Below are 12,890 nucleotides of genomic sequence, written 5' to 3'. Positions count from 1 at the left end.
CTTCGGGCCTGAGGAACCCAGCGATCCAGACCCCATCATTCTTCCTTCGATCGTCGTGGGGCCTATTGTCTGGGATGTGGACAGCGAAATCCGGGCTGCCTCCATCCAGGAGCCTGCCCCCGGAGGGTGCCCCGAGGGACGTGTCATAGTCCCCACCACCCACCATCGGGCGTTAATCCAGTCGGTCCACGGTGGCCACCAGGCACGGGCCACCCGGGAGAGAGGAGGATGGTCCAGCTCCTTCAGGCACGTTACTGGTGGCCGAGGATGACAGAGGAGGTGACCCGCTACGTCCAGGAGCTTTCTTCCAGCTCCTAGGGGTGTCGGTCAATCTGACATCAGAGTACCACCCGCAGTCCTACAGCCAGGCGGAACGTAAAATTCAGGAGCTGAACCGATATTCAAGGACTTACTGCAGCCAGGATCAGGGGGTTTGGGCTCGTTTCTTGCCCTGGGCAGAATATGCCCAGAACTCGCTCCGCCAGGACGCCACAGGCCTCACCCCTTTCCAATGCGTGCTGGGGTTCCAGCTGCCCCTGTTCACATGGTCGGACGAGCCTAGTGACGTACCATCGCTCCGCAACACCCGCCGGCACGCTGATGCTCGGCGTCTAGTCTCCTCGGTACCGCCCCGGGGATAGGGTGTGGCTCTCCACTGAGGACCTGAAGATGAAGCTGCCGAGCCGCAAGCTTAGCCCCAGGTTCATTGGGCCTTTCAGGATCTCCAGGCAGATCAGCGACGTTTCATACCGGCTAAAGCTGCTGTCAAGGTATCGCATACACCCCACTTTTCACGTGTCCTTGCTTAAACCTTGTGTCTCGCCTGTCTCTCGTCCTCCAGGTGACCCCGTTGCGCCCGTCCAGCTGGAAGTCGTGGCTCAGCCTGGAGTCTACGCAGTGCGGGAAGTCCTGAACTCCAGACGGCGTGGGGGTCGCCTCGAATACTTGGTAGACTGGGAGGGTTACGGATCGGAGGATCGGTCATGGGTGGCCCGGCGGGATGTGCTGGACCCAAGTCTGCTGGCGGCGCCCAGGGCTAGGGGCCTTCCTCGTTGCAGGGTCAGGGCGTCCGGTGCTGCCCCTGAGGGAGGGGTGGTGTCAGGGAGCTCTCTGACTCTTCTCCTGCTTGCCTGCTTACTGATTGCTCTCACCTGACTCTCATTTCACTCTCATCAGCCACCATATATAATCTCCTCTCTCACTCCCACTCCCCGTCAGTTATTATCCATGGTTTGGCTGTTCATTCCTCGACACGCCTGTGTTCATGTTCAGCTTCGTGCTTCTCCCAAGCGCTCCCCTGGTTAGTACACCGACTACCTTTTATCACCATTACTCTGGACTTTGTGGGCCGCGCTTCCACCGCGCACCACCGGAATACACAGACTGCCGTCTTAACTCTGGACCTTTTCCGGGCACCACCGGATTACTCTACTTCCATGTTTTCGCAAATAAACTCTGTTTGCTTTCACTCTGGCTTCCTCCTCTGTGTCTCGCATAACAATTACGTGCTCAAATTTTATTGCGTTTCTACCTTATCAGTACAACTTATGTATGTGTCAAATATTAAATTGATGCATAGAAATGATGAATATTGTTATACAAAATGATGTTGTACAAAGTCTACTGTTGCATGGCTGCAATAATGTGGTCAGGTTAATATTTGTTTATGTCTCTTACTGTCTCTTACAGTCCATTGGGAATAGTTCAGAAGAAACATCATCTTTTTGCTGAGACCAATGAGCTCAAAGTCACAATGCTATATAAACAATGTGACACATTTCCCCAGTCCAGTTTTTATACTTTCAGCATAAGTGTATTAAGGATTATAATCTCATAAACTCAACAGTACTGGATGAAACAAAAGTACTTTTCCAGTCCATAGAGCCACATTAAATATTTTGAAATAACAAAGACAGTTAATAACCTAATAACCTGAAAGACTACTGGACATTGATCATTCCTCATTTAAGATAATACACATTAAATTACTAAGCATGGCTGCAAATGTTTCCAGAAGAATTACTGAATTTATCATAACAGGATTTGACAAGTATGAAAAACCAATGATTATTGGAATTGTCATACTTACAGTATACTTGCTTGTAATGCTTGGGAACTTGGCAAACATATGCTTTATAGTCATGGACAAACGTCTACACCAGCCAATGTATCTCTTTATTTGCAATTTAGCAATTGTAGACATGCTCTACTGTACATGTTCATGTCCAACAATGATAGGGAACCTTATAGTTGGTTTAAAAACCATATCTTACATGCCATGCATTATTCAGATGTTTGTTTTTGGTTTAGGCTTTGTGATGGAGGTGTTTACTATTTCTGTTATGGCTTTTGACAGATTAATTGCCATTATCAAGCCACTGCGCTACCATTCAATTCTGACAAATGTGCGTTGTGTTATTTTGACCTTTTTGCTATGGATTCTGGGTTCTGCTACAATGTCTGTTGTGCCTGGAATTGTTCTTTCACTACCCTTTTGTTACACAACACTTGCATTCCTGTTTTGTGACTATGGATCTGTGGTCAAAGCTACTTGTGTGGATCCTAACCCATATTTTGATATGATGGCAATTGTAACTTTCTTTCTGCTCTTTGGAACATTTACTTTCATCTGTGGCTCTTATGTAATGATAGTTATTGTTGTTGTAAAAATGAACTCAAAGGGTAGTAAGAGAAAAGTGTTTAACACATGCTTTAGTCATTTGATAGTTGTGGTGTGCTGTTATGGCCCTACTTTTATTATAAATATTTTAACTAGAACAGGTATGGTTCTCACAATTGAGGAGCGAAATGGGTTCAGACTTGCCACAATTCTTGGCCCATCCTTAGTGAATCCTTTCATATATTCTTTTAGAACCAAAGAGATCAGAAACAAAATATTCAGAATCATGTCTAAAGTAGGACCATCTGATGAATAATCTGGGGATAAATATGTTGTTTACTTTATGTTACGTGGTTTAATTTACATAATGTATAAATAACTGCTCATCGGCCCACAAAGCATTCAGAATGAAACAGCAAGGGTGGGAGTTTTTGTGTGTAGGGCTGTTAAAAAGATCATTCATTAGCCTTCATGAACGATTTATTTAGACAGTAATTTAAATGTTTTATTATGCTATTTTAACTCTGCTCATATTCAAAATATTTGTTAGCTAAAAATGTAATGTCAAGCAATTATTAGTATGTGGGTAGTAAAATGATCTGCAAGCATACTGGCTATGTACATTAAACAAATAAATATGAGAAATATCAATATAGGTTACATTCTCTATGGTGCTAATTCTTTGTAAGCAATCTCTTATGAACAAATGAGTACTGTATGTAAGGTAAGTAAGTGCACCTTGTTTTTGAGTTGTTGTAATGTAACATTTAGGACATTTTACAGTGTCCTAGCATGTGACCTTTTTAACTCACGATTACATGCTAGGTTCTCTGCTTTGACTTTGTCATGGCAAGGAAAAAGTCCCTGAGATTATATGAGGAAGAAAGCTTGAGAGGAACCAACCTCAGAGAGAAACACATAGTCATTTGGGTGACACTGTGACATAAATAATGTCCTTCCTAAAACAGTTTGTAGTTGAGAAGAATTAAGCAACCAAGAACTCCTGAGGATCTAATGGGTCAGTGCAGATTTGAAGTTCAACACAGACTGCCACTAATTTCTTCCTGCCAAAGTCTTTAAATGATCGCCGATGAAGACCTGACCATAAAGCTGGCTGACACATTAGTGGTTTAAAGAAGGTGTGACAGTCTCTCGGTGGCCCCATTTACAGCTGTCCCATGAGTCACTGTCTGTCCATGCAGATCTACCCGCAGCAAAATTCACAGACTCCAAGCAGGGGTAAAGTGTCAGGATTTACACCATACATGCTAAATGATGAGCAACACCTTCTTTCTGTCTATTTTACTCATGACAGATAGTAGATATTAGGTTTGTGCATAGTTACACAAAAATCTGCATTAAGATATTTGATTTTTTTCTAACCATCTAACAATTTTTTCATTCGATTTAAATTTTGTTTATTTTCCTTTACAATAACAAACAAACAAATATATAAATAAAATATAAGGAGAGCTATTCTAATCATCTATTAATAATGCATTTTTTTCTGTTTCCTCTTTTCCCTTTCCTCTTTGCTGCCTATATTCATATCCCTATTACACAGTCACCCTTTAGATATGCTAAAATAGCTTAGAGAGACATCAATCAAAAAGAGATGCACAGCACCACAGAAAAGTTAATCAGCATCTAATGGCAATAAATAAATTCATTAAATTACATTTGCAGTTTTCCCTGGACATGGGATTTACCAGAGGTGCACAACATCTGAGCCAAACAAGTTTAGCTTAGTCCCATCAGACCACAGAACCTGGTTCAAGTAATCCATGCTCTTGAACAGGTTGTCTTTAGCAAACTGTTTGCAGGCTTTCTTGGAGGAGCTTAAGAGGAGGCTTTCTTCTCAAAACTGACGTGTTGCAGTGTGCGGTGTATGTTCTGAGCACTGACAAGCTGACAAGCCTTTTTCCCCATTAATGTTTATTTTGATTTTTGTTATTAAATTGGGATTTTGTTTCCCTGCACTTGGGTCTGGTTTTTATCCTCGCTTTGGCACTGCCATTTCTGACATTAGGACTCTGCCAATTACAGACCCAGTGGGATAATTCCAAGCTCACCTGACCTGATGGCTTCAGGAGCAGACATTTTTCTCTGGTTTTTGTTCTTGGTTCATTTTTTTTGTTTGTTTGTTTTGATTCTGTCAGGCCTGTTCTGAGTGTAACCCATCTTGGAAAACCTCTGTATACCCTGGTCACTGTACTGTAACTCAGTTTCAGGGTGTTACACATCTTCTTATAGCCTAGATCATCTTTGTGGAGAGAAACAATTCTCAAATCCTCAGAGAGCTCTTCGACATGAGGCACCATGTTCAACAGGCAGTGGCCAACATGAGAGGACTGTACGCAAAGCACCAAATTTTAGCTGCTCTAATACAAGATACACACATGGAACATGATGGACATGTGGCTTTGCATGTTTAAATGACGTACAGTTTTTATCACTTAGGTCTACTCACTTTTGTTGCCAGGTATTTTTACAATAATGGCTGTATGTTGAGTTATTTATAGAGGACATTAAATCTATACTGCTATACAAGCAGCACACTAACTACTCTAAAATATATCAAAATACAAAAACTCACTTTTGTGAAATGCTGTACAACAACAATCCCCAGCTTGTCTCTAGATGGGATGTATTTATGTTCTGTGAGAAAATATCAACCCATTCATCTCTGTCAGGGCTCAGCCTGGACTTTTGGCCATGTGCTTCTGTTTATGTTTTGTGTGACGTGTCTGTCCCACCCATGTTTACTCCTCAACGTCTCTGCACACCTGTTCCCTATTTTTAATCGTCAATTTAACCGTGCTGCGTTGCCAATGGCAGCAAGGAATCATCGTCAGTGTACCCTCGTCCTTTGTCCAGTCTAGTTCGTCTATGTTTCTGTTTAGTGTGTTTTAAGTTATTAAACCTATTTATCTGAAGCTATCCTGCATATGAATCCATCTTCCTCCTCCCGATGCAAAAGTCTGTACAGGTAATAACGAGTAATAAATTAAAACTGAAATCTAAATGATGTCACTTCAGTATGTTTGTCCTTTCATGAAATAAATGATAACATTCCAGGCAGAGTGCTCAGGGAATGGGCAGAACAGGTAGCGGTGGTCTTCTCGAACATCTTTAACATTACCCTGAGCAGTACTGTTGTTCCTGTGTGCATCAAAACAACCACCATTGTCCCTAGGTAAAAAGTAGTCTTCGGGGTCCTTCCTCAATGACTATTGTCCTGTAGCTCTCACATCATTGTAATAAAGCGCTTTGAGAAGCTTGTCATGAGGCAGTTTGCATATTGTCCAAACTGCTCCACGGACAATGCCATTGCAATTTCCCTTTAATTGGCACTCACCCACCTTCACAATAAAAATACATGTGTGAATGCTGTTCAAAGATTTCAGTTCAGCATTCAACACAATCATCCGTCAGCATCTGATCGAGAGGTTGAGTCTGCTGGGCCTGAACACATCCCTCTGAATTAGAATCCTGGACTTCCTGAGTGAGAAACCTTAATCAGTTATGACCAGGAACGCTGAATGCTGATAAAACTAAAGAGATGGTTGTTGACTTCTGGAGAGCACATAGTGACCAATCTCCACTGAACATTGATGGATCCCCTGTGGAGATTATCAAGAGACCATTGAGAGCATCCTAAACAGCTGCATCACTGACTGATTTAGGATCTGCATCATCTCTGATCGCAAGACCCTGCAGCCGGATAGTAAGCACAGCTTCATCATTGGAGTCTCTCTTTCCTCTGTCACAGACATTTACACCATACACTGCGTTTGCAAAGTTGTGTTGTGTGGGTGAGCACACACACTGTTCACATAAACTCTTCTCCCTTCTGCCATCTGAAAAAAGGTACCAACGCATTGCCAGACTGTGCAAGTTTTTTCTGCAAGCAGTCAGATTCCTTAACAACTGAACTGAACTGTACACACACACACACACACACACACACACACACACACACACACACACACACACAATTGTGTGGACTGTACTGATCTGCACCAAATCAAAAACACATTAATTTAATATACATCCATGTTTACAGCACCACCTACTGTATATCAAAGTGCTTACATGCTGTTTTTGCTACCTTTGCACATGCTGTATGCGCATTCAGTAAATTGTTTTTTTGCACAACACATTTCAATACGTCATGAAACTGCTGCTATTAAATAAGTGTAAATATGTTTAAATAGAACTCTCTTTTTCAGATTCCTATATTTTTTCACAACATAATGTATAATATACAGTATGTACTGTGTACAGTACATACTGTATAATTTACAGTACTGTATGTACACTTGTACACTTGGTGCTGTTTTGTGTATTGTCTTTTAGTGCTTTGTATTGTTTGTTTGCACTGTACAGTATTTTGTCTCACAACATTTACACTAGGTTTCACAGATGCACTTTGTGTCTAGAACAACTTACTTTAAGTTGTTAGCTCTGTGATGTTCTTTGTAGCTCCATTTTGTTCTATGTAGCAGCATGGTCGAGCATGCAGAAACGTTGTCTCATGTACCGTGTCAGCTATATATGCTTAAAATGACAATAAACGTTTCTTGATTTTACTCGTGTCTCGTGTACTACTCTTTTACTTGGCTCAGGGGATGATTCTCCACCCTTACCCCAATATTTGTAACCTCTGGGTCTGACCCCTGAGGATCAGCTCCTAGATTCTTCCCTAGGTCTCTCAAATGATGTTGAGGAGACTATACTGACTGCTAGTGCTCCATTCACCATAACATTTTATGCCTTGAAGTGAAGTCTCTTTCACCTATGGTGTAATTGGCATCATCAGGATCTAATTAACTGCCCTGTTGGTACAGTGTTAGCATTCCTGCAGCCACAACTCTTTGAGGGCCTATCACCCTCTACACATGGCCACCATTACTGCCTTTTCTTGAAACCTCCTTAGGTAGGTCCTCTGGTCTCTAGCTTTCTGCATGGTGCTCAGCTGCTGAAACCTTCCTGCAGACCACGTGGAAAAATGAGTAGCCTGTACAAAGCCCTGACTTCAAATGCGATGAACACCTTTTGGATGAAAAATAACACCTACTGTGCCCCAGGCCTAAGCATGGTGGTGAACTCGTCTAACATGCATTTGTAGTTCGAACCATATGATTCAATCCTGATTCCAGGGTCCACAATTTTTTCTCTGGTTGCCAAATGTGTTAAATCAAAACTTAATGTGGTGGGAATGAAGGCAACGTCAGGTGGAGGAAAGCTATATTTACAAATTACAAAGAAAACTGATCAAAATAACCTTCACACTGGCTACGCCGACCTGGGAATTTCACCCAAGGAGTTAACATTACACAAACCTGCAATGGTGCACACAAACAAAATAGATTGTTTATTGACAATTCTCTGGTAAAAACATTAAAATAATTACAAACACTTGTTCCTCTCCCAACCAACCACTAAGAGTCGAAAACAAATATAAGGTAGGGAAAAGGAGCCTACACACAGGGGCAAATGGGTCAAGCTAAATTGTCAAACCATACCTTCCTATCATGCACAACAAATTGTGACGGTGAAGAGCACAATACATTGTGAGGAAGACACCACCACCCAGGAGGAAACAGTCTTCTACCACCCGTCGTGCTAACAACACTTTAGTCCACTGAAGGTGACGTACCCCAGATGGCATGCACATTGTTGTTTTTTATATACTGAAACATGCCAGTGATTGGCTAAAACAAACCTCCTGCCACGTAAACAAAGGAATGGTGTTATATTTATATCACTGTCTGAGCTATCATTTGAGAAAATATGGTTCATTATCTCTACATATAACACATGCACACAAGTTTAAGCCACAGTCCAACATAAGGTAATAAGGTAGGACAAAATAAAGAGCAACCATAAATGTAACTTTAAATGATCCATTCACACTATTAATGTAAAGGCTTCTTCATGTTGTTAATGCTTATTTGTATATTAGTTGCATTATTATTTTTAATACATTTTATTATGTCCATAATTTCAGACTGGAAAGGACTTGAAATCTACTTCATCATGAGTGACCTGAACTCCAGTTTACTACAAAATGTGTCATTTGTGCGCCCAGAGTACTTTTTCATCAGTGGATTTTCTGGAATACCTTACAGCAAATATTACTTTGTTTTTTTACTTTTTGTCTATATTGTCTCAGTGTGTGGGAACTCATTTGTTCTATGTATGATATTAGTTGATCGAAGTCTGCATATTCCTAAATACATGGGGATCTTTAATTTAGCTCTGTCAGATTTTGGTGAAACAAATGCACTTATTCCTAACCTTGTGAAGACTTTCCTTTTTGATTCACAGTACATATCCTATGATGCTTGTTTAGCTAACATGTTTTTTATTTTTTTCTTTGCTGGTGGACAGTCTTTAACTCTTGTTGCCATGGCATATGATCGCTTTATTGCTATTTGCTTACCTCTGAGATACCACGCTATTGTAAGTAACTCCTTCATGTTTGTGACTTTAACAGCAATATGGTTATTTAATCTTGTTACATTTGGTACAATGGTGGTTTTGGTTACACAGCTTTCATTTTGTCAAACCAATGAGGTAAAGAGTTTTTTTTGTGATCATGGGCCAATTTTTTCAATAGCATGTAATGACAACAGGAAAAATTCCCTCATGGCAAGATTTTGTATTGTAGTATACATCTATGCACCATTGACTGCCATAGTTTTATCATACATAGGTATTTTATTGGCTTTGACTAAGATTACAACATGGGAGGGTCGTCTTAAAGCACTCAAAACGTGTGTCTTTCATCTGATGATAGTAGGAGTATTTTTCTTACCTGTAGTGAGTACATACCTTGCTGTGACAGTATCCTCTGTCCATCCTAATGCTAGGATAATCAATACTTCACTATCATTTACAATTCCACCCATGTTAAATCCCATAATTTATGTCATAAACACAAAAGAATTCAGAGGATTTATAATGAAAATGTTTAAAAAGAAAAACACCACAGTTCCCAAGGTGCAGGCTTTTGAAAAGTGAAACTACACAGTTTAATACTTTCTGTATGATGAAGATGATGATGATTCTTCATTTTCTTCCTATTATTATTATACAAATATTATTATAGTTATTATTTTATTGTATAATTATAATGTATTTTTTCTTTCTTTCTTTTTCAAGTACATCCTAGATTTATCTTTCTCCTGTATAAGCACATATAGTACATTCACTCAGTGAAGCGGTAAATAATGATTTACTGAACTAAATCAGGACAGACAGATATAAAAAGAAAAAATTTTTTGTCTTTGGGGAGTATAATGTAAAAACTGAGTACTAGTATTTTCAGAATCTCCATTTATTAGAGTATAGCATAATCCTATATGGTTTATGAGGTAGAACCAGAAGTGTGGTTTACTTTTATAGATCTTTAACAGAAAACAAAGCAATTGCTCAATTCCTGTAAATTTAGGTATTTTTTATTCACAATCTGTATGGATTCACATCTGTAAGCATTCATGTTGAAAAATATGCTACCGTCTGTTGAGTTAATTTTCCTTCCCTAAATTTCTTGTCCAACAGGATCAATAAATGATAAAAAACATAATCCAATGCATTTACTGCTGTACTATTTTCAGTTTATGTTATTATTACAGTTTACGTCTAGATTCACTAATAACACTCATGCACAAACAATTTCTAGTAGCTAGTGAAGCTAGTGAAAAATTGGATTATTGAGCAAGTGAGCCTAGGAAGTAAGCATTTTAGCCTGTAAGCAATTAAACAATGCCATTGGAAACATAAGATTGTTGCTGCCTACGATTTGACTTTGTGTGTCCCCAATTATAGAATATTGAAATGATTATCCCAAAGGTGCCCATGTGGTCTACTATTTCTGTTAAATCTTTTACGGATTTTTAAGCAGGTCGTGTGATCTTGTCCAAAGGCACACATGAATTAAAAAATGCTATACTTTTAGACCAAAAACTATTTTAGCTATTTATATGTAATATAAAGCAGTAAAGTAGTCTGAGTAGATATATAATAGAACTCATTCTTTCCAAACAGTTGATATATTAAATTAATTAAATACGTGTATATATTTTTGCCAATAAAAACTCAAGTAGAATTTACATTTACAGCATTTGGCAGACGCCCTTATCCAGAGCGACATACATAAGTGCTTAAATCTCTAACACTGAATACATTAATGCTGGTTCACTAGGTTACATACTTAAGATACCATGAGTTTAAAACATTTGTTCAAAGTTACAATGGAAAAAAAGTGTCAAAGGTTTTTTTTTTTTTTTTTTTTTTAAATTTATTGAGGGACTAGTGCTGTAATTCCCTGGGAAATCAAATCCTGTTGTTTCTCATCACTACATCTGGCAAGGAGCCTTGCAGCCTGGCATACTGTGGCCTGTTTTAGCATGAAGAATATTCTGGTCCACCATGATATTCTCCATGCTAAAATATGGTATGCAAATAGCAACATATTCCTGGTAGCTGAGGTGCTGCAGATACAGCTTCTCAAGGAACTTTTTTACATGTGACAATTAGGGCACAGGCCTAAATTTATTGATAGTGCTGGGACATCCTTTGATGTGCGTACATCATTTGGCAGATGGTTAAAAAAAAATGTCTTTAATCTACATTTAAATTGGGGAAAATGTGTCTGAGCCCTGAACACTGTCAGGAAGGCTATTCCAAAGTCTAGGCACTAAATACAAAAACGCTCCATCACTGTCACGATGTGACATGGTGAGACAAAGGCAAGTGAGGATCCAAATGCAGTTTACTAATTTTAATGAACAAAAACAGGCAGGCAAAACAGGTCAGAACAGGAACAGACAACAGGATACGCTAAACACCAACAACGACCCACAACAGGGAAATGAACAAACAGTTTATATATAGTAAACAGGGACCAATCACAAAGCAGAGACAAAGACAAAACACCTGGGGAAGAGATGGAATGCAATTAGTGTCCATAGTAAGGAATGAGTGGGCAGAGCAAACAATTAACATCAGAGAGAGACAGCAGACAGAAACAAGGGGAAACACAGACAGACAGACAGACAGACACCCCCCCCCCCGGGTGGTGCTGGAGGCGGAGCCAGAGACCAGAGCAGGACCGGAGACCAGGGTGGTGCTGGAGGCGGAGCCAGAGACCAGAGCAGGACCGGAGACCAGGGTGGTGCTGGAGGCGGAGCCAGAGACCAGAGCAGGACCGGAGACCAGGGTGGTGCTGGAGGCGGAGCCAGAGACCAGAGCAGGACCGGAGACCAGGGTGGTGCTGGAGGCGGAGCCAGAGACCATAACGGAGTTGCAGGGTGGTGCTCTGGGCCTGTAAACAGGGACAGGAGGTAGAAGGGCTGGCAAATCCAGCGAAATGAAACACAGGACGGATAAAACAGGAACATACATAGGTTCAGGCCAGGCAGAGAGTTTGGGTGTCACGATGTCGACTGCGTTCTCCGACTCAGTCATTTCAGTCGTCGCTCCCGATTCAGCTGGTTCCGTCGACCCAGTCAGTTCCGTCGACCCGGTCGGTTCGGCAGGTTACGTCGACCCGGCTGGTCCAGCTGCCGGCTTAGGGATGCCAGCCGCCCGAGCCGACCTCATCGGGGTATCCGCCAGTTTGGAGACCAGCCGGTAGGAACGGGCCTCAGCCGAGCTCGCCGGTACGGTAGCCATGAGACCTGGCTCGGTCACTGGTGTGCACTGGACTGGGCTGGACGGAGATACTGTAGGGCATTCGGGCGTCCGTGGCTGGTTCCGCTCTGTAGCCCACGGATCCCGATGCTTGCTGCCCCCCCCCAAAAAATATTTACGGCCGGCTTCCGTCTCTACACTGCTCAAGGCTAGCGTGGACCCGTCCAGGAGCAACGCCAAGTTGATGAACTCCGAGAATGTTTTTATCTCTCGGGTAGACGGCATCAAATACCGCAGGATGTCCCTTAGTCCATGCTTGAAAATGTCCTTGAGCGCCTCCAAGTCGAAGGTGACCTGATTGCACAGGTCCACGAATACCTCCATATATTCCTCGACCGGGGAGTCCTCCTGACAAAGACAAAACAGTATTTCTGCTGGATCCATGGGGTGAGTCGTTCTGTCACGATGTGAGGATCAAAATGCAGTTTGTTATTTTAATGAACAAAAATGGGAACAGGACAGGGAACAGGACACAGTAAGCACCAACAACGACCCACAACAGGGAAATGAACAAACAGTGTATATATAGTAAACAGGGACCAATCACAAAGCAGAGACAATCAGAGAC

General features: G+C 41.3%; 2 protein-coding genes across 2 annotated transcripts; both read left to right on the top strand.

Annotated features, from left to right (window-relative positions):
* Nucleotides 1–1,994: 1,994 nt before the first annotated feature.
* On the top strand, nucleotides 1,995–2,936 carry LOC113649419 (olfactory receptor 11H6-like). Its single transcript, XM_027157214.1, has one exon. The coding sequence runs from the start codon at nucleotides 1,995–1,997 to the stop codon at nucleotides 2,934–2,936; it is 942 nt and encodes a 313-aa protein (XP_027013015.1).
* A 5,697-nt stretch (nucleotides 2,937–8,633) lies between these two features.
* On the top strand, nucleotides 8,634–9,649 carry LOC113649426 (olfactory receptor 1M1-like). Its single transcript, XM_047820762.1, has one exon. The coding sequence runs from the start codon at nucleotides 8,663–8,665 to the stop codon at nucleotides 9,647–9,649; it is 987 nt and encodes a 328-aa protein (XP_047676718.1). The 5' UTR covers nucleotides 8,634–8,662.
* The last annotated feature ends 3,241 nt before the right edge of the window (nucleotides 9,650–12,890 follow it).

The sequence above is a fragment of the Tachysurus fulvidraco genome, chromosome 11 (genome assembly GCF_022655615.1).
Source record: "Tachysurus fulvidraco isolate hzauxx_2018 chromosome 11, HZAU_PFXX_2.0, whole genome shotgun sequence".
Lineage (NCBI taxonomy): Eukaryota > Metazoa > Chordata > Actinopteri > Siluriformes > Bagridae > Tachysurus > Tachysurus fulvidraco.
The sequence above is the reverse complement of the archived record's forward strand: the minus strand, read 5'-3'. Positions and strand labels throughout refer to the sequence as shown.